The sequence below is a fragment of the Silene latifolia genome, chromosome 11, assembly GCF_048544455.1.
Source record: "Silene latifolia isolate original U9 population chromosome 11, ASM4854445v1, whole genome shotgun sequence".
Classification (NCBI taxonomy): Eukaryota; Viridiplantae; Streptophyta; class Magnoliopsida; order Caryophyllales; family Caryophyllaceae; genus Silene; species Silene latifolia.
Genome location: NC_133536.1, coordinates 26,279,138 through 26,307,125, shown reverse-complemented (window position 1 = coordinate 26,307,125; position 27,988 = coordinate 26,279,138). Strand labels below are relative to the sequence as shown.

At 37.3% G+C, this 27,988-nt stretch overlaps 2 protein-coding genes across 2 annotated transcripts; one reads left to right on the top strand and one right to left on the bottom strand.

The window, feature by feature from the left end:
- The first annotated feature begins 8,660 nt into the window (after positions 1 to 8,660).
- LOC141611432 (stromal cell-derived factor 2-like protein) lies at positions 8,661 to 11,741 on the top strand. Its single transcript, XM_074429964.1, has 6 exons — positions 8,661 to 8,998; positions 10,125 to 10,265; positions 10,352 to 10,492; positions 10,975 to 11,024; positions 11,113 to 11,242; positions 11,438 to 11,741. The coding sequence occupies exons 1-6, from the start codon at positions 8,915 to 8,917 to the stop codon at positions 11,531 to 11,533; spliced, it is 642 nt and encodes a 213-aa protein (XP_074286065.1). The 5' UTR covers positions 8,661 to 8,914; the 3' UTR covers positions 11,534 to 11,741.
- Positions 11,742 to 12,827: 1,086 nt separating this feature from the next.
- LOC141611431 (small ribosomal subunit protein eS12-like) lies at positions 12,828 to 15,368 on the bottom strand. Its single transcript, XM_074429962.1, has 5 exons — positions 15,260 to 15,368; positions 14,711 to 14,750; positions 13,849 to 14,137; positions 13,212 to 13,277; positions 12,828 to 13,098 (listed from the first exon to the last, which is right to left on the bottom strand). The coding sequence occupies exons 2-5, from the start codon at positions 14,716 to 14,718 to the stop codon at positions 13,039 to 13,041; spliced, it is 423 nt and encodes a 140-aa protein (XP_074286063.1). The 5' UTR covers positions 14,719 to 14,750; positions 15,260 to 15,368; the 3' UTR covers positions 12,828 to 13,038.
- Between the last annotated feature and the right edge of the window lie 12,620 nt (positions 15,369 to 27,988).

The window sequence follows — 27,988 nt, the reverse complement described above, 5'->3', positions numbered from 1 at the left end:
GTATTAACTAACTAATTTCTATGTATTTCAATATTATATATTTTTAAATGGATCAACAACTAATTGCTCGAACAAATATTAACAATACAATAAAAATATCAAAACTAAAACAGATAAACCCGTGAATTTCACGGGTCACAAACCTAGTGATAAATTATAAGGTTAAAGGTCATAAGCTTTCCATAAATAGAGGACTCGTTTTGAGGGCTTCCTTCAATTACCAAGCAATGAATCTAATACAATTATGAAAAAATTAGTCTAAGCATTACGTTTCAATTTCTGAAATGTGAATATTGGAGCTTGTATCTGTGTTGTTTCCAATAACATTAGTGTATAAGCACAAAGCAAACAATAACGACACCGCAAACACAATGTGATGGTTTCATGTATTGACATTATATTATTGTACTACTTCTGTATTGCACAATATCACATTGTCACTATAGCATATGGAGCCTTTATCTCCTTATATTAGGAAGAAATATCTTATGCCTCTTACTGTTTCCCCGCTTCCGTAAGGCTTAATGCCAAATTATAAAATTAATGCTTTTGTTTCTTAGATTTAAGACACTTGCCTATTGCCAATGTATAGGGTAAAGATGAATACTAATGATGTAAAATTGCTAATTCATTTAATCAATAAAGAGAAATTAAACTAACGCTTAAATAATTGTTAGCTAAAAAAACATTCATATTCCATAATCTTTAAGCCGATTAAAACAATAAACTATTAACGATCCCGGGATTTCCACGGGCTCCAAAACTAATTCTTTTAATAAAAATGGTATTGGGGCCTCTCTTTAAGATTCGCACGGGGCCTCCAAAACTATAGGGACGCCCCTATTTAGTATCATGGTATCGTACATCAATCATTTTTTCAAAGCGGGTTCGACATACAAGTCTAAAAGTTCAAATTTTCGTTCAGTTTTACACAAATCGATTGTTTTATATACGTCGCCTAACTAATCACTAAATTCAATAAAAACTTATTTAAATGCTTAAATGCTCTATTTCGGCTTTTTTAAATGTTTAGGTTGTGCCCTTTTAATTACTTTTTGGCAATAATTTGTGGAATCATGACCATAAAAATCTTTTAGTTAATCTTAAACATATTTTATTTACAAAATTTAACTTTTAGAAATCTTATATTTTAGTAATTTAGGTATTTTAAGAATTATTTACTAAGTTTAGAGGTATCTGGAACAAAAATTGCAACACCCACAAGCTCGATTTCTTGCGGTTTGGGACCTTCAACTAATTTGAGGCCCAAAACCGCCACCACGGTTTAAAGTCATGAAGTTAACGGCTAAATTGGATACTTTGGAGAGTCTAGAGAAATTTTGCCTAGGGTCTCGTGTCCTAAATATGTCCATATCAGATTTGAGCTTAAGAGCCCTTCCAATCTATCCGGTTTTAGCCCTTTGAAGGTGTTAGGAGAAATGTCATTGTCAAGCTTCCCCTTTTGTACAAGGAAGTTCTAAGAAATCTTTTTGAAGCAATTTGAGTGTTTTCCTATCCCTACACGGTCCCATTTAGCGTTTAAGAAGTCTCCTCTATAATTTAAATAAGTTAGAAGCTAGCAAACAAATGAAGCTTGTCTCATTGTAGCATCTTTTATTGTTCCTTGTGTTTTCCTTGTCTTTTAATTTCCAGCTTTTGTAAGCCTTGAGCCGTTTATTTTCGTCTCTTTACGAGACTATTTTGAACCCTTGGATGTAATGTTAGATGCAGGATTAGGATTGTATTAGAGATTCTATATAAGGAACTCTTATCAAGTGTAAAAATCAGATTTGTTGAATGAATATACGCAAAAGTTTGAAAAACTAAGTTTTTCAACTTAATCTTCTTGCTTAGTGCGGAAAATCCCTCATTACTTGGTGTTTCAGGAGGAATTAGTTCATGCTTAGTGATCTTGAACAAAATTCTGAGTCTTGAGCTTGCTTCGTGATCTCGCTTAAGTCATATCCTTAATTCTCCTTTCGTTTCAGCCACATTAAATAGTCGTTTTGAGTGTTTAATTCGTGTCATCATATATTATATTAAAGCAATAACCATCCACTTCTTTAATCGCCATGTGTCACGTCTCAATACTTTGCCATGTGTCATCCACCTATTTAAATGCCACATATAATTTACAAAAAAAAAATTTAAAAAAATGAGACGTCATTCTAAGAGAGAATTAGCAGCATGATTGGCATTAAGTTGTCTAATTTGAAATTTGATCAATCCCACAAATCTTTTACACGGCAAAATACAAATAAATTTAGCAATTTTTTTTTTAAAAAAAACTTCCATATAATATCTCCTAAAATCTTGGCAAAATCAATTAATTATTTTAGTCAAATTTGTCCACTTTTAAAAGATTTTATAATATAAAATATGGATGGTATTTGAAAAGGTTGACCATGCAACTAAAAATATACTCATCGGTTTCCTTTACTTTTTTAAAGATATGGAAATATTTACTACTATGTTGGATTCATTTTTCGGCCAAATTTTTGTTTTTCAATTAAGGAGTCTTGGTAGAAAGATTGACTTAAAAAATGAAATGAAATCCTATGAATTACAAAACACAAAGCCGGTTGCACTAATTCACACAGAAAAATTTCAAAATAGATCATGACCTTATCTAATTAAGGTCACTAAAATTCTTTAACTAACTTGGTCTACATTATTTACGCAAATAATTAGCCTATAATTACACAATTGCAATTATTTATGGGCAAAAGTTATTCTATAACCTAAATTAAAATATTGAGTGTTTCACTAGGATATAATCATTTGATTTTAAACCAATCTTATCTCATATAAAATTATTTATAAAATAGGAGAAAATCATTGACTGATTGATTGAATATTCTTTCCGTTTACCCTCAAACATTGCCATATATACCCCTTTAACAGAATATCTACATGCTAAATCTCGGCCAAAATAACTGTTGTACACATTGTTTATATTCATTCTGTAAATAACTTCGGCAATAAAGAAACATTTTTTAAAAAATTTATAGGTGAAGCGAGAATTTCCACTACTACATTTGACATATGACCCGAATTATTTATAAACTCTGATTTCCAACCATTATTTACTCTGATTATATTAGTGCAAGAGTATATTATCCGAAGTTTAAATTTGACATGCACTACTACAGATACAGGTTATAACAACGGTCAAAAACCGTTGTTATATAAAAAAGCGGACGTTGTTAAAGCGTCCGTTGTAGAAGGTTTTAACAACGGTTGGTTTACTTAAGGAAACCGTTGTTAAAACTATTAACCACGGTTTTATGTATAAAAACCCGTTGTGGAAAGTGTGACTCAATTTTGGGGGGAAAGTTATAACAACGGGTTTTAATATACAAAACCGTTGTTATAACTAAAGACAACGGGTTGTTTTAAAATAACCGTTGTTGTTTGTTCTTAAAAAAAAAAAATAAAAAAATTAAATATTACTAGATGCATGCATAATTACGGCCTGTTAGAATTCCGATGCATGCATTATTATGACATCCTTGTACATATGAACGGATAATATGGAATGAGAAGGGTTAGTAATAGGATTTGAAGCAGCATTATTGAGAGATATGATGATGATTATGGCACAACTTCCTAACATATATATTAATTAAAAAGCAATTAACTCAACCCACACATTGCTTAGTATAAATACATTGCATATCTCAACTAACATTTCCATTATCTCATATATTCATCTCCAAACTCTAATCGCTAAAACAAACTCTACTTAATCTTTCAAATCAAACTCAAAAACTCTAAGAAAATGAATGATTTCATCCTTAAGACTCTTACCATGATCGAGAACAACAACAACTTCATCCGCCGGTTCCTCCATATTGAGGAAAGTTTCAGGATCTACCTTGCGGATGCTCGATCCGCACTGAAGCACGCCAAAGAAGATGGCTTGACGGAGCAGCAGTAGTTGCAGCTATATGACGATATAGCAACTGATGAACGGAACCTCCAAATAGCCAAGGAGGAGAGGACGGATACGATAGAGCGGAATAAGATCCTCTATGAAAATATAAGAATTGCATTTTTACATATGTAATTTTTTTTTTTTTAATTTATGTATTTATAAATATATATATATATATATATATATATATATATATATATATATATATATATATATATATATATATATTAATTATGTTTATCTTACTTCTTCATCTTGCTTCTTCATTGTTTTACTAACTAATTATGCGAACAATACTTAAACAAATAACATAATGGTCGATAAAAACACATACATGCAAAAGAAATAAATAGAAAAAGAAAATAATGACGATGAAACTAACAAAGACGGCGAGATTTACCTGATAAATACAGAACGTAATAGACGATGAAATCACCGTGACGGCGAGAAGATAAAGCGACGATGAGAAAGAGAGAAATAGAGAAAGAGAGAAAGAGAGTGTGTATGTGTTTTGTGTTTGTTTATCTTTGCTTTGTTTGTGTTTGTGTATTAAGGGTTGTGTTTTGTGGTCGCAGCAGAGACTTGTTTGTGTGGTTTATAGTATGGAAGGTATTGACAACGGTTATTAAACAACAACCGTTGTGAAATAAGTTTTAACAACGGTTGTAAAAAACACCCGTTGTTAAATAAGGTTTAACAACGGGTTTCAAAAATAACCGTTGTGATTACTTTTCACTAACTTTGCGCCAATTTTGCGCCAAATTATTAACAACGGTTGTGAATGTGTGACCCGTTGTTAAAACTAATAACAACGGTTTTTATAACAATACCCGTTGTAATTTATTTTAGTAAAATTCGCGCCATACATTCTACAACGTCTATTGTGATTTTCGTGAATAATCGTTGTTAAAGGGGCGTTGTAGTTGCCTGGATTTGTAGTAGTGATGTGATTATATTATTATCAACTGAAAGAAAAAGGTCGGGCAGGAAAAGTAAACTAAATTAAATAAGTGGACGATATGCATTATAAGAGCAAAGTGGTTTGCCCAGTGGGAAGAGTTAACAAGGTAACATACTGACATGTCAATTCACTACTTCATTTTGAAGTATTAGGGTTACTAAATTAATAGTCATTTTATTTTATTTTTAAAATAATCTTTGTTAGTATCGATTGCAATTCAATGTCTTCTAATGATTTTAGGATAAAGTATTGTGTTAATTGAATCCAGGTTATGTAGAGAGTAATTATTGCTTGAGACGTCTCACACTATGAGACGGTCTCATTATGTAATAAAAGAATTTACTCTTTATTAGTAATAATAAAAGAATTGTTTTTTTTTAAAAAAAAAAAATGGGCAATGAAAATGGAACGATTCACGTATAATACCCTTTGCACTATAGTTTGTTTTATGTGGAAAGTGTTTATTTCATTTTTCTTAAGTGCTAACAAAGAGGTAGATCGAGGAAGTTGTAATCCAATGTTTTAATAATGTAAAGCAAGTAATAGTATAACAGCTAATGATATAGTTAAATTATCAAGTTATAACAAATATCATTATTCTCAAAGATACAATATATATATATATTCACTCAATTAGATCAGGGAGTTGTAATCCAGTGTCTTGATCAGGTTTGCTTAAGTTCATATATATTTGGATTGGTGCACGTATGAAATCATTTCAGAGCATATGATGTCTTATACTCCCTCCTATTCACTATATTCTTCCCTATTTCCTTATTCGGATTATTCGGGTTTTCTTCCCTATTTCCTTTTTTGGGTTGATTTGTGTGGTCCAAATTAAATTGCATGTGGGGTAGTGTGTTTTGTGTGGTCCAAATTCACTTTTTTATTTATTGTGCAAAAAAGAAAGGGGAAGAATATAGTGAATATGAGGGAGTATATGAGATCTTGAATTTGACTAGAATTTTATTACGAGTATATTAGTATTGTGTTTTAGTTTGTTAAGACGGGGCCTAATAGATTTGCTTATATACAGTAACACTGTTAGATTACTCGATTGATCACATTATGAGTAGACTCGACCGTCTCGGCGCATATGAGGCCATCTTTGATATAGTATGTTCTAATGTTTTTTCTCGATGAGGTAATATTACTTTTATATATGTAGTTTGATTCATAACAAGTGTAGTATCCCAACCCCTTTATAATAGTACTCACGTATAAATATCTGACGATAAATGTTCAGATGTCATGTGTAATTTGGTTGATTTAGCAGTAGATATATATTTTCGTTGATGATAGTAAAAACATTACAATGCATACTAATAAAACTTTATAAGTTTTTATTCTGTGGGAAAACTATCTTCATAAAAACCTACGGCCTACGGGTAAACACAGAAATTGGTCAATTGCGTCGAGTTAGAGTGTAATGTATTTTCAGGTTAAGTACAGTTGACTCATTTGGTGTTTGGTCTGATTCCAGTTTGTTTTTATGAGTCATTTCGGCCCCTTGGGTTAGGCTAATAATTCGAGTCGAATTATTTCACACAACAAGGGAAAAAGAGTGATTTTATTCGTTAATTGGCAAAAACCTTTTTCTAAATTAGGGTTAGTAATTGATTTTCTATTTTTATATAAGTTATATCAACTATAATGCTAAATTAATTATTTCAAGTCATTTTAGGCCCATTTAGATTACTTTTTTATAAATATTATACCAACTATCATTAATTCCTCTTATCTATGGAGTAAATGCAGGGTAAATTTGCCGAACATCTATTTATATTTCTTAGAAAATTTATACGTGGATAAAAACCTAATAAATTTATTTAGTTCTTTTCAAGTTGTTGCTCTTAACGAGAAATATGCGCCTTGATTTGGGAAGGTCTGATATCGAGTTAAAGAGTTACGAGAATTTGATGAATGGATAAGAAGGTTGGAGAAGGTATAATAGAAGGATTAAGTGTGGTGAAAAAGACGATTTACATTATAACATTATTGAAAGATAATGAGTAAATAAGGTGTCAATAAAAAATATAATTTATCCATTTTAGTTTTATTGTTCAATCTCCCTATTTTAAATATCTCAAATTAACTGTATTGCATAATAAAATATTTACAATATTGAGAGGTAAGTGTTAACATGACTCAATAAACAAAATACAAAGTTAAGTATTTGGAGACTAGAAAAGCGAATGAATGAGTGGTGTTGATATTAGGGTGTCGTGATAGAGGATCTGAGGGGCCGGGATGGTGATTATGTTGGAGGTACGGGAAGACGTAGGGGATGGTTGGAGCAAGAGGGAACATGGTAGTTGGAGAACGTAGTATAGGATCTGGTTTCCAGGGTGGTGGTTAGGTGGGGGAAGGAGGGGGGCTGTTGAGATAGGGGTTGAGAGGGACATCTTGGTCCGAGGAGTTGGGTGTGGTCATTATTGCGGACGAGTATAGAGTTGGTGAGTCTCGATGTAGTCGGTTAATGATGGCAAACGCTGCTTTGAGACGTCCAGGCGATGGTGGTTGAGAGAGAAGGTAGAGAATTGAGAGGAGAGCAAATAAGAGGGGTAATATGATCAAAAGTGTACAAAAATGGGTAAAATTATTTGTCTATTGCGTAAATAAACAGGTTATAAAATCTACAATAATTTTATATCCACTTTTTTATTTCACCTCTCATAAGTTAAAAAGTTGAGGAAAAAATGCAGAATACTTCTAATAAAACTAAGCAACATAAACTTATCAAAAATGTAGGGGATAGACAAAGTACTTCTAAAATTTAATTTTTTACTAAATCCAAAAATTACGCAAATTTTACTTTCAATCAAACTTTCCGTTGTCATCCGTGCAGTGCACGGGTTCAAAAACTAGTTTACACAACAAATCCTTAAGCATTGAGTTTTAGTCCTGTATAACTGATACTTGTGAAAAAAAACAAGGATAACACGTGAAAATCAAACATTAATTATCTGAAACATGACAAACACGCCATTGTGAATGATTTGTTTTCCTTTAACAAAGACAAAAGTTTAAAAACGATTACTATAGACACGCCATTCATGCCTAGAAGGAAAAAAAAGTACTTCTTACAGTTCTATAAACATTAAATTATAGATACCAGAAACGAAAGGAAAGTTCAAATTCTATCTACAAATAGGATTATACATCCAGTTGTACCATAAGCATGGTACATCCAAGTATAAGAATTCGAGCTTACTTGTAATTTTTCTTGAGCTAATTTAAATTTCATGTTTTTAATGTGTAAATGAATGAACTCAATACTTTCTAATAAAGCTCATTTTCTTTAATATAAAGCTCGGATACTTTGACACAAAGCTCAGGTTCTACACCGTACAACATATACATCTGGTTGTATAGTCCATGAATTGAATTCTATCTAGGACCAATACATCAATCTTATGTAGTATAATTTTTTTCCAAAAAGCTCGACCGAGCCATAAACTGGCCGGCATGTGCTTAATTTTGTCACTAATAGACACGCTAATGATGTGTTTATAGTTTAATTGAAATTATTTTCTTTCGTTGGAGTTATATTAGACACGCCATTGACTTCACATTTCAAGTTTAGTTTTTTAATCCTAAGTAAACGTCACTTTGAGCAATATTTTTAATTTTTAAAGTTGAACCAAGCATTGTCTTTTATTTTTCTAAAACATTATTTTTGAGAAAAAAAATCCAAAAAGAAGACACATTTGTCCACCCACGAAGGCCTTTTCCAACATGTCATCCCACCATTGGCTAACTACTTTAAACTTACGTGTCATTCTTCTCCAACAAACGTCAATACTCAACAAACACACCCCCTAAATCACTCCAAACCCAGCTTCACTCTCAATTCACACCCTCCCAATCCCCATTTCCAAACTCGCCGGAAAATTCGCCGTCGATCGACAACTACCGCCGCATCCGTCGATAAACTACCGCCATCGCCGTCGTCGAAGTCTCAGAAACCGACAAAAAAATCGTATACCGCGAGAAAATTCGTTTAGTCGCTAACAATGGCGGTGTCCTTCTTCGGCATCGCAATCTTTCTCTTTCTATCTCTTCACTGCAAATATTCCGCCGCCGTGGAAGGCGTCGAGGTATACGCGTCCACGCTTTCGTTCTTTCTTTTTAATTTGTGTAACTTTTCTATTGTTTTGATCGAATTGTTCCGGTAACATAGTAATTATTCATTAACATACAATAGCCTTACAATACCTTCTACGTCTCATTTAATGATAGCGATAAATGAGGTGCACAGCGGTCTTCCGTGACAATTTATGTGTTACTATAATTATCAATGGTGATAATGTAGTAGACGTAACTGTTTGATCTAATGATAGAGAACTGTGTAAGGATTAGAAACGGATACCGAGCTAGCTAATGTGATAGAGAACTGTGTAAGGATCGTTGATCCCGTTAATTCAATTGATTTATTGTTTTATTATTATGTAATTTTTATTAAAATCTTAATTTTGTTAGGGAAAAGTAGAGATCAATTAGCGTTTCAGTGTATGTAGTACTCCCTACGTCCCAATCATTTGTTTACCTTTGATTTAAATACTCCTCATAAAGAATATAACAGTTAAACAAATGAATGTAACGGAGGGAGGCCAAGCCTGAATCAGCAGCTGTTTTAGACTTTTAAGCATAGAGATATTTATCAGACTAGTGACTGATCAATTAGCGTAGTGATTTCGTAACTAATATTTGTTGCTGGAGCTTTGATGCAATAATTTTGCTATTCTGATGACTGGGGACCATGGAGTATTGGATTGAATGATTTTGTAAATGAGGCTTTGAAAACTGACAGTTATGAGGATGATGGAATATGTGTTACAATCGGGTTTTTTTACCGGAGTTATGTTTGTTCCCCCTTGCCTTCTTGAAGATTAAGGAAAGTGAACAAGTAGTTCTATGTTCAGGGCTCAAGTATCAATTTTTTTTTTTTGCTGAACGTGGAATGTCTGGGTATCACAAATTGTTCGTGGATTAGATAGTCCATTAAAGCACTCGTGGCATTCTATTTTAAAGCTAATGGGATCGTTGCCAAGCCATGATAGCTATAAAATGGCTCTTTTGTGTGAAGTTCTTAAACTAATGCACGGACAAGTTAATTTGATCATCCATGCTTGATTACTTGATATGTCGCTGAATTAGTATCGCCATTTTACTGTTGAATATGCTGGTTGTGACTTGTGAGGCTAAAGATTTTTACTTTTATAGGTCACATATGGATCAGTTATCAAACTGATGCATGAGAGGACAAAATTCAGGTTGCATTCACATGATGTGCCATATGGTTCTGGAAGTGGTCAGCAATCGGTGACAGGTTTTCCTAATGTTGATGATGCCAACAGCTATTGGGTAAGTCTCACAATTTTTAATCATATTCTGTCTTATGGCTTTCATATGCTTTTGACGTGAAAACAATACATTCCTATTGAAACTAGGTTGTGAAGCATGTACCAGACACATCCTCGAAGCAGGGGGACACTATTAAAAAGGGAGCAATTGTTCGCTTACAGCATATGAAGACTCGTAAATGGCTACACAGCCATCTGCATGCATCCCCTATCTCGGGTAACTTGGAGGTAACCAATTTACATAATATCCATTACTGAGTTCTGTTGTATCAATCAATAATTGTTAGTCCATAGAGTCCATATACTGATCAATGAGGTATCAGTCAGTTACGCTTACGCTGTGCATGTATCCTTTCTCATGCAGTCATAACATCATATAGAGGTTTAAGTCCACCATTTGTATCTTTGTGAACAAGCCAAAAGCCCAAAACACATATAAACTATATTCATCTATGTTGAGTGTTCACCCCGGTTATCTGGCTCATTATAGTACCGAAGTTTAAGCATACCTTTGCTTGTCTCCTGTTATAATTGAAGCTTGCTTGTGTCGTGTGGAATCACTATTAATTTGCAAAGGCAGTGGCATTGTATTTGATGTCTGAGTGTTATTGCGAAACACATATATGTTGTAAAGAGTTTGTTATTGAATGTACTGAAATATAATCTTCGCCTCCTCGGACCATTCTAATTTACTCTGACCACCAATGTAGGTTAGCTGCTTTGGAGGAGAAAATAATTCCGATACTGGAGATTATTGGAAGTAAGGCTCAAATTTGAATGGTGTTGGTTGATTTCTGAGATTATCCTCTTTCAGTACTTGATAAGCTGTCATCCATTTTTCTCAATAGGCTGGAAATCGAGGGAAAGGGAAACATCTGGAGGCAAGACCAGAAGGTCCGACTTCAACATGTTGACACTGGAGGGTATTTGCACAGCCATGATAAGAAATTTCAACGAATTGCAGGTGGTCAGCAGGAGGTAATATTTCTGGAAACCTATATTTTATCGTCTCTTTGTCACATTCTGAAATATGATGTTGCAGCTAACAATGCTTGACAATATCATTATGATGACTACCTTTCCATCTCAATTCTGTGTGGATTGACTAGCTAGGCTTCGATTCAGTCTTCTCTGTTATTAACTGACACTGTCAAATATTATTGATACATGTAGGTTTGTGGTGTTAGAGAAAAGAGTCGGGAGAATGTTTGGATGGCAGCAGAAGGTGTCTATCTCCCTACTAAAGATGGAAAGGCAGAGTCATCATAAACATAGTAGTATCCCTCGTCTAGTTAACCGCATTCAGGATCCTTACTGTTGAAGTTACATCGTATTTTACTCGTATTTTTGTTTATGATAAGCTGAAATGATTTGCCATTTAAGTAAAAGAATTTAGAAATGGTGGTGTATATGTAGTACAAGACTGAAAAATCATACTAGAAATACCAGCTCAAATGATGCATTTTGTTTTGGATTATTCTTTGAAACAACCAAGACTAGAACCCAAATATGAGGATTAATAAACTCCCAACTTCACTAAAACACTATTTCGTCTGCTTTGTTTCCATAAAATAACACAAATACAGACTTGGCTATTGAGGCACACAAATTAAGACGTTTAAATTAAGACGATACTTGCAACCAATTTAAATAATGTTGTGATGAGAATAGGGTTGCGAAAGCTGAGGGGTCTTAACTTGAGACCGTCTCAAACAAGACCTTTTGAGTAATGGCATATATCCACGCATAAAGAGGACAACAAATTAACTATTAGGAATATTTGCACTTCGGTCACTTAAGCTTTGGCTTAATCTCATTTTGGCATCCTGGGGTTTGAATAATTTCTTTTTTGTGCCCAAGGTACTAGTTTACACTTTCGCCTAAATCACAACAGAAAATTCAGCCAAAGTACAATACCTATTTCTTTTTTTTTTTTGGAAGTATGATAGCGATTTCACAAAAACTTGTGGGAAAATTTCGCTTTTTTTTTGGAAGTATATATCTTATTTTGCACATTACTCCGTATTATTTTCAGCTTAATTATGATTTTTTGTCTTCAAAAATGAGAACTCGGGTCACTAAAGTAGGAAAATAGTCCAAATGTCAAGGCACTTGAACTAAGCCAAACTGGACATCAAATTGAAGAGTTTCCCAAGTACTCAAGGTGGCTCAAATGCCACTCTTTGACTATCAAAAATGAGTAATATTCATCATGTAGAACTTAGGTGTGGCTCGCATGGTGGCCCAAATGCTAGTCTTTGATAGTCAAGGTTGTGAATGCGCTTTTTGCTGGCTGTCCTTGTATCACGGGGTGGAAGGATACCACGCTCGACTGCGCCTATATACCTTCACACATACTTCAAAGAGAACCCCCCGCAAATATTATGCAAGGTTCCTAGATTTTTGTACTGGTTATCAATTCTTATGGGTTTACTTACTAGGTAGTTGGGTTCAAGAAGGATTAATAACTTCTTGGGGAATTTACAGAGGCAGTTGATTGATAACAATCCCGTAAAAAAAAAAAAAAGAGAAAACACACAATGCGACTGACATTGAACTGATAGAAGCCAAGAAACAATGATCGATAGAAGCTAAGAAACAATGATCAAAACCTTAACAGAGGATTGTAAACTGCAATAACAAAAAGTCATTTTCTCTAAAGTATCCAAAGATAATCGATTTTTTTCTTTCATTGTTTCACCTCCGAAGAAGTTGAAATAAAATCTAAACTAGAACCGAACTTGAGATAGTAAGCATAGGTCTAAATGCTTGATTTAGTGAGACTTGATGTGCTGCTGAACAACATGGCGTCCTTCGGTGTCTTCTCCAAAATCCTAAACATCCAATCAAATAACATGTTCAGAGAAAGCTCATTCGACCGAACAAATGCTGGCACACTTGAAAGAAACAGAAGATATTTGTAACAAAACATATGCAACTTATTCACCTTGATGACAACACATGAGCAGCCCACAACTTTCCTGGCATTACCCTCTGAATCAATCTTGCACAACTGCACAAGTATTAAAACATTTAGGGACTTAATAGTGAATTTCCCACAAAGGTTCGAATCAGAGTAACCGCTAGTGTTGCCCAAACATTTCAAAGTATGTCATTTAATATTGAAAAAACTTGTAAATCGTGGGCTGATGATATGTACAAAAGAGAATTTCATTTAGGTCAGGAAACAAAAGTTGAACTGTTTGTTTTACAAATTACTGCAACCATTGTGGCCGAATCAGCAGCATGTATGAAACAATGACTGAAATCGTGTTGATAGCTTGAGATGCCTGATTCCAACACCATGCCTCTAAACGTACTTATCATGTCCATATATGCAATACTCTACTGGAAGTGGACATTTTAGGCCGTAATTATGACATAGCATGTAAAGAGAACAAAATGACTGATTCCAACAGACACGTAAAAATTTGACAAAGCTACTGTAACATGAAGTACGATATAGCCAGCAAAAAGGTGAATAGTCTCATAACTCTTATGCTAAACACATAAACAGAGTGGAGAAACGGCAGACAAAATCAACCATAATTAAGAGAATTCGAGAGTCGAGAATAGTGACTTACACCAGCCCACTCGCCCAAGGTTTTAGCACTGGGGACAGTAAGCAAATCCACATTGTGCTCAGCGCAGAGAGCTTTGACCAATTTGACATAGTCAGGTTGGTCACAGTCCTCAGCCAACAAGCACAGCTGAGCTGTGTGCTTCTCAATCACCTTCGCACCTTCATGAAGCCCACGAGCAAGGCCACCATGGGCATTTGACTTCTTAATTACCAGCTGAAGTGCAGTCATCAGATCCATGGTCTCCCCAATTGGAGCCGCAGTCTCAACAGCAGGCGCAGCAACTTCCTCACTGTGAACCAAAAGAAGATAAACATAACGTTGAGAACAAAAGTAAGTCGTGTATGAGATTGTCTCCAATCTGAAACCAATTTAAATCGTCTAGTTAAAGGGTTTCTTCTCCTTGGGCGGCCGACCTCATACTCCGTATTGATTTTTCTAATATATCTAGGCACTATGGCAGATAAAAAATACTCCCTCTATCCCGGTCATTTGTTGCCATTTGTGTGTCTCAGTGAGTTATTGTCCTTTCTATTTTAAGAATGAACTTAATGAACAATTTGATCATTCACACTCAATTTGTTACACTTGTCATTTAGTAATTGGCCCATTCCTATTCCCGATCTTTGTGCCAAAATCAAAGGACAACAATTGACCTAATATTTAACTCATTGGTAACGAATGACTGTAACTAAAGAACTAGTAATATCCATTTGATTGTATACGTTTTCCAAAACCACTCTAACACAGTCTGAACTAAAGTATACAATCAAATGGTAAGAAAGTACTACTACGGGAACCACAAGGACCGACGGACCAAGAATGTAAACAATAAATCAGAAGTTTGAATATAGCATGAGCTTACCCAGACATAGTGTGTGAATGGGTTGTAATCTTCTCTTATCCTGCAAATGAGAAACACAAATTAAACTACACACTACAAATACATTGAAACTTATTCGAGAATCAACAACCGATTGTTAAGGGCACATAATTTGGCAAAATCATCAATACCCAAATCAAAAACAGCATTTTACGCAATCATTTTATGTCAATCTACATACACAAATGCACAAAACTATTCACAATAGCACATTTTTGAGTAATTATTGTGTTAGATCGTCTACCGCGTGAGACGGTTCTTTTATATATAAAAAGGCTCGTGTTTAACCAATAAAAGGACTGTCTTCATAGCGTAAGACGGTCTTATTCTATAATTTGTGCGATTAATTCTACCAAAACATACATTTTACAAATACAGACAGTAAACATCTACTAGTTTCAAACATTGATAACCCACCAAAAATAAAAACTAACATATTTAATCAATTCAACCAAACCCTAAAAATAATAAACAAAATAAAGACAATAATGATGATAATGAGGAGAGAGTAGAGAAAGGGGAAGAACGAACCTCGAAGATTAAGTTGGTTTAGGTGAAATGGAGGCGGAAACAAGAAGAAGAATGAATAAATCTCTAGGTTTTGCGATGTTCATAGGACTTTATTTATAGTGTATGATGGACTTTGGAGTGCATTAAGGTTTTTGGGTTGATCTAAAAGAGTATGGCCCAAATAACTCTTATCATTATTTGACCCGATCCATGAAGACCATCAACAAATTATTACGCCTCGTCGATATTTTTCCAAACTTTTTCAGTTTTATCAATGATTTTAATTAACTCGCTTTGATTTTTTGAATTTAAAGTTAGTTCAATTTAGTTTCTATAAATTCAATTCAGGAAAATGAAGTTCAATTTAGTTTCTATAAATTCAATTCAGGAAAATGAACTTATAGAAGTTGAACTGAATTAAACTCGACTGTAAGTTATTATAAAATCAGAAAATTTTAGTTCAATTCATACATATTTTTCTATAAGTTTGGCTCATATACGTTTAGTAACTTACAGTTCAGTTTAGTTCAGCTCAACTTCTATAAGTTCATTTTAGTTTAGTTCATATATAAGTTCAGTTCAGCTCATATAAATTAAGGGATCGTTTGGTTGAATGTTTAGGAATAGAATGATTTGGAATGTGAAACCAAAGGAGTATGGGTTTCAATTCCATACTTTTCAAAACAAGTTTGGTTCATTAAGAAAAATAAATATAAAGGAATGAAGTTAGAATCCATAAACAGTATGTCTCATGAGAGACCGTCTCCCACTAATTTAGTGAGAGACATAATAGGAAAAAAATCAGTGGGTCCCTCACCCCATTATGTGAGATGTCTCTCAATAAGAAAGACCGTCTCTCCGGAGTTTTTGTGATCCATAAATAGGAAGTGAGTATGGAATTCCAAGGGGTTGGGGTAAATTAGAATCTATGAGGATTCTAACCCTATACCAAAATACTTCAACCAAACACTGGAATGAGTAAAATCCACTTCATTCCTTAGTTCAACAAAGTTCAAAGTTAGGTTAAAAAAAAGGTCTTTCTTCCTTATTATCCACTCTTTTAATCAAAAACCACCAAAATAATTTAACAAAACTAAACTACAAATCTATACAAAATTAACGTCAGCTCTTTTAATCAAAAACCACCAAAATAATTTAACAAAACTAAACTACAAATCTATACAAAATTAACGTCAGAAACAATAACGAACTCGACAAAATTCCATATAGACACATCTGTGTTATTCCCGCTCAAGTTTCTCACTCATCTTTCCCCCCATATGGAATATTCCTTTCTAGAATATTCTCTTCTAATATATTTTCCTTCTAATATATTGTAGTCAAAATATTTTAGTCAACTCATATATGGAATATTTCTACTACAATATTCTACACAATTAATAATAATATTGCCGTCAATCACTATGCCCCCCATATATGGAATATTTCTTATGGTTACGTTTTTTATATATAAAAGTACATTTACATTAAATTAAATTCATATTCTATTTATTAAAATAATATTAATACACTAAATCTCTAGAATTAACCTTTATAAAATTACATTGCTGTAGCACGGGTTGTTATACTAGTTAATATTAAATGAATAAGTACGATTAAACATTTCTTTCGACAAATTCATACATTAATAATAATAAATTTAATAATTTAATTAACAAATTTAGAAGGAAAAAAAAAAAGTTATCCCAATGATCCAAGCCTAACTCAAGTTTGGTCCCTTCCAATAACCCCACGCAACAGGGTAATTCCCCTGAAATCCATATCTATATAATAACGATTAGTATAGATGCCGCGCAAATGCGCGATTTTTTAGATAGAGATATTTGAGAATAACGATTTTATCACTGTAATAGCTCCATTTGAAATTTAATTATGAAATTTAATTTTAGATAGAGATATTAGAGATTTTAAAAAATTTACCACTATAATAACTCCATTTGAAATTTAATTAAGAAAAATGTTATTAAAAGGTAGAAAAGAAGAGGTTCAACACTTATATTCCACATAAGATTAACTTAATTTTTAAAAAAAATTGTTACTATATCATTATATTCATTAAAGGTGTAATATAAACGTGAAGGAATGATATTGAAAATACAATCAAATAAAGAATAAAAAAAATATTTTACATCATAGATCGAGTGTTGGTTTTTCTTTTCAAATAAAGTGTTTCTTCAAAACCTGCAGTTAGCCGAGTAGCTCGAGGAGAAGTGTTTATGAAAAGCTAAAAAATGGAAGGGTATGCGTTGTAATAAATATATTTATGTATATATTAAATTTAAAAAATTTAAAAACTAACCAATGGAGCAGAGATAGATATTAAGTTAACCGGTAAGAAAACGTAAATTATTCGTAAGTTTTTCCTTATAGAAGTAAAAAAAAAAAAAAAAACTATCTACGAATACTCTCAACTTGTAATACGTTTGTTTCAAAACACATAATAATAGAATTAATCGGAACGTATATCTATCAATTATCGAAGTACTCGACTTCAAGTCCAAAGTGCGGTCCGAACCTCGATCATGTCAACAAGCAAAACCTGTACTCAAACTGCTCCCCATATGATCGACAGAAATATCATATGGATCGACACAGGACACCCCAGAAATAGGTGACAATTTACACAGACACACACGTCAGTTTCAATAAATAAACATAAGACACGACATGATAAATAATTTGCAACATGTCAATGATATGAATGAGACACGATTATACAATCACCACGCCGGTACTGGACACGTCCAGACGTAACTATAACCACATCGGTGCCGGGACACGCCCAGACGTACCTACAACCACCAGTATCAGGGACACGTCCACGACATCACACCTCACACAAAGGTATCGGGACAAGCCCAGACGTGACGGGCCCGGAAGCCATCCGGATCTCCTGCCATACGTCGTGCCTCAACCACATGCACGAGTCCCTTCGTAACTCAAGTCATTAATGTGCATATACCTCTTGGAGTGGGAAGCTCCAAGAGACGACCCAAGCTGAAGACGGTCTCATAACCGTCTTTCGTCTCCTTAACAACAACCAATCAATCACAAGCCGTCATATCCTCCAATACACATACATGACAAACATAATAAATGCAAGATACCACTTTATATGTCAAATACCGACTCCTCGAGTCATCACAATCCAATATCATGTTATAATGCATCACCAATAGCACATATGAGACTCACCCGAATTCCCAATTACCAACAAACATTAATTATTTGTTATCATGTTACCATGGATTCTCATCAACAACATGAGACCACCAATGACTAACCACAACAATCATGTTATAATGCAATGACAACATACTAATGACACATGCAACCATCCAAACTTATTGAAACCGAGTAGGATTAACCTACCTTTAATTTTAGCATAATCCATAAGCAAGTCGAAATCACCAAGTATCCATTTCATAAAACCGTCTCATCCTACATAAATCACATAATAACTATCACTATAATACAACACAAAACCCCTTATTATTACCCACTAATTACCCATATATTAACAATAATTACTAATTAATTAACCCAAGCGGAAACCCCAAAAAATTAGGGTTAAAACTTAAACAAAGAGGAGTATGATTCAACTTACAAAGTGTAGATGATGAAGAACAAGGTAAGATAATCCCTTAAAGCAAGCTTGGATCCATGGAAGAAAGTGTTTATTGGGTTTTTAGAGAAAAGGGAGAGGATTTGCAGTGAGAAGGAAAAAGATAGAATGAATGAGGATAAGGGGATAAGATTTCCTTATCACGTGTTCTAATTCAGCGCCACTCGATCGAGTGACGAGTCCACTCGATCATGTGTCACTCACTCGTTCGATTTAGTCCACTCGAACGAGTGACCCTCACTCAGTCGAGTGCAACGCAGTTCTCAACAATGACCAGTTTTCTGAAAACAGTCATATCTCACTCGTTTCTTGGTCATTTTTGGGCGTGTGACCTACCGTTGGAATCGTAAGAGAACAAGTTATCACCTCCAATTTGAATCACATCAATACCATGTCTATATCTCAAGTTATGACAGTTTTAAGACGACCCTTTTATAGACGGACTTTATAACAACTCCACTAAGTCTAATATAGGTTATACTCGATCCACTTTATAGTCATTCTTCACTCTCGAGTAGACTCGTCAAACCCGAGGGTCCTTTCACGCATCTCAAAGTTCCTTTTCAGGTCCCAAAATATCCATGTATTACAAGTGACCTTAATTGTAACACCCCCGCACACCAGAACGCCTTACCAAGGACCATTCCAGTGTATGGCGGTGTCACCATCTCGGTTTCCCGAGGAAGTAGATCAAATTAGACAAAATAAGAACAATGTTACATTAATAGAATATCTGTCACAATACCATTTTATACAAGACTCTAAATAAAGTACAGTTACAACACTTGTGATTCTACATCTCTAGACCAACAGCGTGACGACTCGATCCCTCCAATCCCAAGCAGCTAAAGTAACCTACAATACCTTTAAGCCAACTGCTCACCATCCCCGAATGGATCACCGCAGATACCACAAAACAACACGGGGTCAGTACTGACTAATCAAATATAAGATAAGACAATAAAGTAAATAGCTGATCATCCACTAACCCAACTCACCACCTCGTACAAACACCGACTGCACACGAAGTGTGTAGCCCTGCCAGATTACCCATCGCAACAGGTAATCCTCGCCGCCAGTGGGTGACCGCAGCCCATCCCCACCTAGTCCAGCTCTTCAACGAGCGACTAACGAGTCCCGTCCCTTAATGTGCACATCCCCTCCCGTGGCGGGTTCCACGGAGGGCGAACCAGGGTGTGAAGTCACTCCCGCAAGTGACTCCACCACAATCACACACACAAGCATCACAAATTTGTCACAACACCACAATCGTCACAGCACAACCACACCAATACCGTCACCACAACACCCAACCTCCGATGATCAGCAGATAACAACAATTATAAAACATATGCAATCTCAATCAATTAACAGTACTGAGTAGGAGAAACCCTACCTCATAGCAACGCATGAAAGCACTCCATTTATAGCCACGCACGACTCCATTAAGCATCCTAATCATAATAACCATGTCCTATTACACGACTATACTCAAAGAATCAATCGAAAGGGCACAAGGCAGGGTCTTACCTAATCTTACACATGAGATGACCACATAGACAACCACCACCTACGTCATCCTTGCTTTGCGAATCCCGGCATTCCCATGGTGGGGGTTTAGGCTAACTTCTTTAAGGTATGAAACTATGGAGTGATAGAGGAGGGAGATGATTTAGGGTTAGAGAAGGAGAAACTGTCGAGGAAATGAGAAAATAGAAATGAATCTCGCGAACGCGCATTTATAATAACGCGTCGACAGCAGCCATACTCGGTCGAGTACAGTAACACTCGGCCGAGTAGGCTCCACTCGGTCGAGTATTGGTGATACTCGGCCGAGTGGTCTCTGCTAGGTCGAGTAACAACTCCATACGTCTCCTATTACAAGTCTGATCCTACACTCATTCCTCCCTAAGGTCGGTTTGGTCAACAAGATCGGTCAACAACGCTCCTAAGGATCCTGGTTGTTACATTAATGGTGAGAGGTAAAAGGAGGGAGAAGTGAATGTCCTGTTTGGTAAACATCATATTGGGCAAAATTAGTAGATTCCGACCTAATTAGTAGTTTGACCAAACAATCTACTATTGGTCATAATCTACTGTTTTTGAATATGTTGTTAATAACAGCATATTGCATTAGCATATTCGCTTTATTCATGAGATCCTTATAATTATCTTAAAATTTGCTATTTACCAAACACTATTTTCTATCCTGCTTATTTGTTTGATGTCAAATCTGCTATTGAAACATGTTAACCGTATTCTGCTAACGTTATCCGCTATCATGAATCTACTTCTGTTGTTTGCCAAACAGAGTCTAAGCGTGAAGTAGGATTTATAGTCACTTATTGTAACACCCCCTCATACCAAGGTGCCTTACTAGGACCACCCTACCATGAGAATGCGTTACCATCTCGGTTGCCCGAGGTAAGTATATATCAAAAGCGTCTGAACTGAGCACATTTATTAAAGTAGTGTAAAAGTAAAGTTACAATATCCAAAACCGAATACTGTCTAAAGGAATACAACTTCAAAGTCTTGCTAATAAAAGAAAACTCTCTAAGACTCAGACAATGATGCTATGACTCGTGGTGGCAATTCTCCCAAGACAATCCCCAAGCTCTCACTAGCAAAACCTGTCAAGCCTGCTCACCATCCCCGAATGGATCACCGCAGATTCCACAAACAACAACGGGGTCAGTATTATGCAACAAACAAGACAAACAAAAGCAATACTCGTCAGATCATCATCAATTCCCAATCACCCTGTCTCACATAGTAACCGACTACACACTAAAGTGTGTAGCCCTGCCAGATTACCCATCGCAACAGGTAATCCTCGCCGCCGATGGGTGACCGCGCCCGATCCCACCTAGTCCAGCTCCTCAACGAGCGACAATAGTCCCTGTCCCTTAATGTGCACATCCCCTCCCGTGGCGGGTTCCACGGAGGGCGAACTAGGGTGTGAAGCCACTCCCGCAAGTGACTCCACCACAATCACAATCACATGAAATTACTGTCATCTCGATCCCCTCACTCCAACACTGTCACATCAATCTCCATATTACGATGATCAATAGACAACGATAAATACAATGATATGTCATGTAAAGCACAGCAACTGAGTAGGGAAAACCCTACCTTAGCAATCACAGCAGTAAGCAACACGGACAATCAAAAAGGCTCCTCTACGAAGTCTTCTCCTATACAAAGATCATACAACACAATTACACTTTGAACAATTCCCAACATTCCCTTCCCATATAAATGTACAGTAACCCAAAAGATACAATAATTACAAAGATAGAACTTACCAACAATGCAACAAGAGTTTATACGGAATAATCACCGCAAATATCCACACAACTATGCTACGAGATGCTCGAGGAAGGAATTAGGGAATGATTTGGGTAGGATTAGGGTAACGTAGAAATGATAATGTGTGAAAAGTGATATTAGAAACCGATTTGAAAATATAAAATACCCTAATCACTCTTTAATCAAACCGTCGAAATATAACTTCGCCAAACCGGACACTCGGTCGAGTGTGACGACACTCGGCCGAGTGGCCTACACTCGGTCGAGTATTCACTATACTCGTCCGAGTGTTCCTCGGCAGAACCGAAATAACTCACACAAAGAGCACTACTCGACCGAGTAGGCTCTACTCGGTCGAGTAGGCTCCAAAGGAAATCCGTAGTGTTACAATCTTTCCCCCTAAAAAGAACTTCGTCCCGAAGTTCACACTCAACTACACACAAACACAACACCACGACACAAGACTCTAACAAACACATGAAACAACTCCAAGGAACTACACAAGCATCACAACAAGTTACCCCAAACCCATCTCCCGACACGAATCAAACAAAGCAAAAAAAAACACAAAACACTATCGCGACCATCTCCTACCCCCCTAAAAGACAACGGTTACGTCCCCGTAACCAAACATACCTGATCAAAAAGGTTAGGAAAGCGGTCTCGCATAGCTTCCTCGGGTTCCCATGTTGCTTCCTCCACATTATGATTAGACCAAAGGACCTTGAGTAAGACCGTCTCACCATTCCGGGTCTTACGAACCTTGCGATCAAGAATCTCCTTAGGAATCTCGGCATAAGACAAGGATTCATCAAGTTCGATGTTCTCCATCTCGAGGATGTGCGACGGGTCACTCACATATTTCCGGAGTTGAGACACATGAAAAACATTGTGAACTCTATCCAAAGCTGGTGGTAAAGCTAACCTGTAGGCTACCTCGCCAACACGGTCCAGAATTTCATAAGGACCTATAAACTTTTGGCTTAGCTTACCCTTTTTCCCAAACCTCATAACACCTCGCATAGGTGACACTTTCAAAAGCACCTTGTCACCTACCGCGAACTCAATGTCCCTGCGGTGTAAGTCGGCGTAGCTCTTTTGACGATCTTGAGCTGCTCTCATCTTTTGGCGAATCAACTGGATCTGCTCAACCATATCCTGAACCAATTGTGGCCCTAAAAACCCTTTGTCTCGGAACTATCATCCCAACAAACTGGACTTCGGCATTTCCGGCCATACAAAGCTTCAAATGGTGCCATCCCAATACTTGTATGATAACTATTATTGTATGAAAACTCGATCAAATCAAGTCTGTCTTCCCAATCGCCTCCAAAGTCCATAACACATGCCCTTAGCATGTCTTCTAAGGTCTTGATGGTCCGCTCTGTCTGACCATCGGTTGCGGATGAAAAGTGTACTCATCTTGGTGTTGTACCCATCAACTCTTGCAGTTCTTGCCAAAACTTTGATATGAACCTCGCATCACGATCGGAAACAATATCTTTCGGAATGCCATGTAACCGAACCACATGCTTTCTGTAACCCAAAGCCAGCTGCATATTAGACCAGGTATCTTTCATTGGAACAAAATGGGCTGACTTGGTTAACCGATCCACAATCACCCAAATCATGTTGTTACCTTGCTGTGATCTAGGTAACCCCACAATAAAGTCCATGGAGATCGACTCCCACTTCCACTCAGGCACTGTCAGAGACTGAATCTTACCTTGAGGTCTCCTTTGTTCACCTTTGACCCTTTGACAGGTCAAACATCTAGCCACAAACTCAGCTACATCCCTCTTCATGTTCGGCCACCAAAAAGTCTTCTTAAGGTCTCTGTAAAGCTTGTCACCACCCGGGTGAACTGAATAAGGAGTACAATGAGCCTCAGACAAGATCATTCTCCTCAACTCTGCATCGTCAGGAACACACCATCTCCCATCAAAACGAACACTCCCATCTGGATGTATAGAGAACCTGGAAGCTGCTCCACCCTCTACCTTTGACCTCCACTCCTGGATCTTAGGATCAAGCTCTTGCTTACTTTTGATGTTTTCATACAACTCTGGCTCGATCGTCAAATCCCCGATGGTACTCCCTTCTCGAATCATAAAGATCCCCAATCTAGACATCTCATCTCTCAACTTCAGCAAGAACATAGCTGTACATAGCGAATGAACGCTCTTCCTACTCAAAGCATCAGCGACAACATTAGCTTTACCCTCATGATAGATGATCTCCATATCATAATCTCCAATCAGCTCCATCCACCGCCTCTGTCTCATGTTAAGCTCCTTCTGAGTGTGGATATACTTTAGACTCTTATGATCAGAGAACACCTTAAAAGTTGCGCCATAAAGGTAGTGCCTCCAAAGTTTAAGAGCGAACACAACTGCACCCAGCTCCAAATCATGAGTAGGGTAATTCTCCTCATATTGCTTCAACTGCCTCGAAGCATAAGCTATCACTTTCCCTCCCTGCATCAAGACACAACCCAAACCGTTCTTTGAAGCGTCGGTATAGACTTCAAAGTTCTCGCAACCCTCTGGCAAGGCTAGGATAGGAGCTGTAGTCAAGCGTTCTTTTAAGGTCTGAAACGCCGTTTCACAACTCCCATCCCAAACAAATCTGACTTCTTTCCTCATCAAGGATGTCATAGGCCGTGCTATGGTAGAGAAATCCTTCACAAATCTCCGGTAGTAGCCGGCAAGGCCCAAGAAACTTCGAATCTCAGCAACATTCTTCGGCGATTCCCACTTGGTAACGGCCTCAATCTTACTAGGATCCACAGATACCCCCTTCTTGGATATGACATGGCCCAGAAAAGCCACTTCCTCTAACCAGAACTCACACTTGGATAACTTGGCATAGAGCTGATTTTCTCTCAAAGTCTGCAAGACTATCCTCAAATGCTCTTCGTGCTCTTCCTTGGTCTTGGAATAAACTAGAATATCGTCGATGAAAACAACCACAAATCTATCCAAAAACGGTGTGAAGATACGGTTCATCAAATCCATAAAAGCTGCTGGCGCATTGGTCAACCCAAAAGGCATCACTACATACTCATAGTGACCATAACGAGATCGGAACGCTGTTTTAGGAATATCTTCGTCTGCTATCCTCAGCTGATGATACCTCGACCTCAGATCAATCTTAGAGAATACACCAGCTCCACTTAGCTGATCGAACAAATCATCAATCCTCGGCAACGGATACTTGTTCTTCACAGTAACCCGATTGAGCTCTCTGTAGTCAATGCACAATCTCATACTCCCATCTTTCTTCTTTACAAAAAGAACTGGAGCTCCCCACGGTGACACGCTAGGCCTGATATAACCCTTGTCTAACAACTCATGTAACTGCTTCTTCAACTCAGCCAACTCTTTAGGTGCCATACGATAAGGTGCTTTAGATATAGGACCCGTTCCCGGCTTAAGCTCCACGCTGAAATCGACATCCCTCTTGGGAGGCAAACCCGGTATTTCCTCAGGAAATACATCTTCAAATTCTTTCACCACGGAAATCTCAGAAGTTGTCGGCGGCTCTACTCGGTGATCTCTCACATGACACAGGATTAAGAGACACTTCTTCCTTAAACATGACTTTAAAGTCATAACCGCTATAAACCTACACTTAGGCTTTACCACAAACCCCCTATAGGACACCTTAACACCCTTGGGACTCTTTAAAGACACTCTTTTCTGTCTACAATCTATCCTGGCATCATACCTACCTAGCCAATCCATCCCGACAATCACCTCAAACCCATCCTTAGGAAACTCTAACAGGTTTACTGGTAAATCTACCCCTCCAATCACCATAGATATATCCTTATATAACTTGAGACACGACACAGACTCCCCCGAAGGTATGAACACTTCATCTTTTATAACCTCAAAATTGCCCAAACCTATAGACACAGCATGACTTTTAGACACAAACGAATGTGTAGCCCCGGAATCAAACAAAACAAAAGATGGTACATTATTAACAAGAAAGGTACCGGTAACTACATGAGCATCATCCTGTGCTTCCTGCTTATCCATCATGAAGAGCTTTCCACTATTCTTCGTCCTCCACCCCGAATGAAGCATTGGAGGTACTAGGCTTAGCTGCCGAATCCTGGGTGACACCGTTATTCGACGCTGATAAGATCCACCACCACCGCGGTTGTAACCGCCCGGTTACCCCTGTCCACCTCTCGTTGCCCCATGAACCTCCCGGTCGGCTACTAGCAAAGCTCGAGTCGGCCCCGAGAGAAATTTTCGATCGAGCTCTGAACCATTGCGGGCTTGTAGCTTGTGCAGTCTCGCCTTTTGTGGCCTACACCACCACAGTTGAAACACGTAAGGTTGGTGTTGTCACTTACAGCCCGACCTCCATTCTTCCCCCAGCCACGAGAACCTCCCGAGAAGCCAGCTCCACTAGAGAAAGCTTTAGCATGGTTGAAATTCCCTTTCTTGTTGGTTGGCTGATTGTTGTTCCCACTATCGCCCTTCCTCTTTTTCGGTAGATCCTCTCCTCAATCTCCCTTGAGAGATCCACCATTCTCTCAGCTTGACCCGCTCTCAGATACACTTCTTTGAGGTCAGTAGCAACCCCAGCTGGCATACGACTCACGATCTTAGCAGACAAACCCCTCTCAAATCGGAGAGCCAAACCCCTCTGTCCGAGCTGCAAATCTTCCACATAACGAGATAGCTCCATAAACCGATGATAGTAATCCGTGACTGTCATCTCCTCAGACATAGTAAAAGATTCAAAGTCGGACCTCATCTTGTGTCGGATATGCTCCGGCACAAACTGCTCTCTCATGGCACTCTTCAACCCAGACCACGGAATAGCCCCTTCCTCTTGGTAGTAAGCTCTAGCATCCTCCTTGACGTTCTGCCACCAAACTGCAGCCTCTCCCCTTAGGTAGTACACAACCTGTTCAACAATCATATCATCGGGGCACTTAACCATTTCCATGAGGGCTTCAATCTCACGGTGCCACTTCTCGAGCAGCTTTGGTTCACCTACCCCGTCATATGTGGGAGGGTGGAAACGAGCAATGTTGATGCTAAGCTGGGTTGCATCCATCTTCTTCTCGTTTCCCTTTCCCACATTTTTGAGAGCTTCAAGGAGAGCCTCTTGTTGCTCAATCATGCGAGCAACCTCATCAATGGACATCTCCGAAGCTTGGATCTGAGCGGGAGTTCTTTTGGGCGGCATTTTGAGCTGATAAGAATGAAAGAAACGTAAACATATGCTCAAAATATAACATCCCTCCGCCATAAGAACACTCGGCCGAGTATAAATAACACTCGGTCGAGTAAAGATCACTCGGTCGAGTATCCTCTCAGATACTCGGTCGAGTATCGACTCCAGAGACAAACATCAAAGTACAAAAAGAAGCACTCGGTCGAGTATAACAACACTCGGCCGAGTGGACCATACTCGGTCGAGTATACCCCCATGCTCGGTCGAGTTACCATAAACAGTAGCGATTGCTACTTTCCTTCAAACAACACTCGGTCGAGTTCCCTTCTGCTCGGCCGAGTTCTCAATACTCGGTCGAGTGCCTATAATGCTCGGCCGAGTAACACTATTTACAGGTTAACACTTTACGATCCCTCTATCACACTCAGTATTCTCATAACAATTACGTAAGAACTCAAAAGCCATGTTATAAACACTTCAGCATGCGATACATATATTAAAACTTTAACACCATATTGTAAACATGTCAACATCCAATTTGCACATACGCTAAATCCAACGTTGAAATCACAACCGTCTCATCAATT

Coding starts and splice junctions, on each gene's coding strand:
- LOC141611432 (XM_074429964.1), top strand. CDS start 8,915: ATGGCGGTGTCCTTCTTCGGCATCGCAATCTTTCTCTTTCTATCTCTT. Junction 10,266..10,351: donor ATGATGCCAACAGCTATTGG/GTAAGTCTCACA, acceptor TATTGAAACTAG/GTTGTGAAGCATGTACCAGA. Junction 11,243..11,437: donor TTGCAGGTGGTCAGCAGGAG/GTAATATTTCTG, acceptor TGATACATGTAG/GTTTGTGGTGTTAGAGAAAA.
- LOC141611431 (XM_074429962.1), bottom strand. Junction 13,278..13,848: donor CCTTGGGCGAGTGGGCTGGT/GTAAGTCACTAT, acceptor ATACTTGTGCAG/TTGTGCAAGATTGATTCAGA. Junction 13,099..13,211: donor GCTCATGTGTTGTCATCAAG/GTGAATAAGTTG, acceptor TTGGATGTTTAG/GATTTTGGAGAAGACACCGA.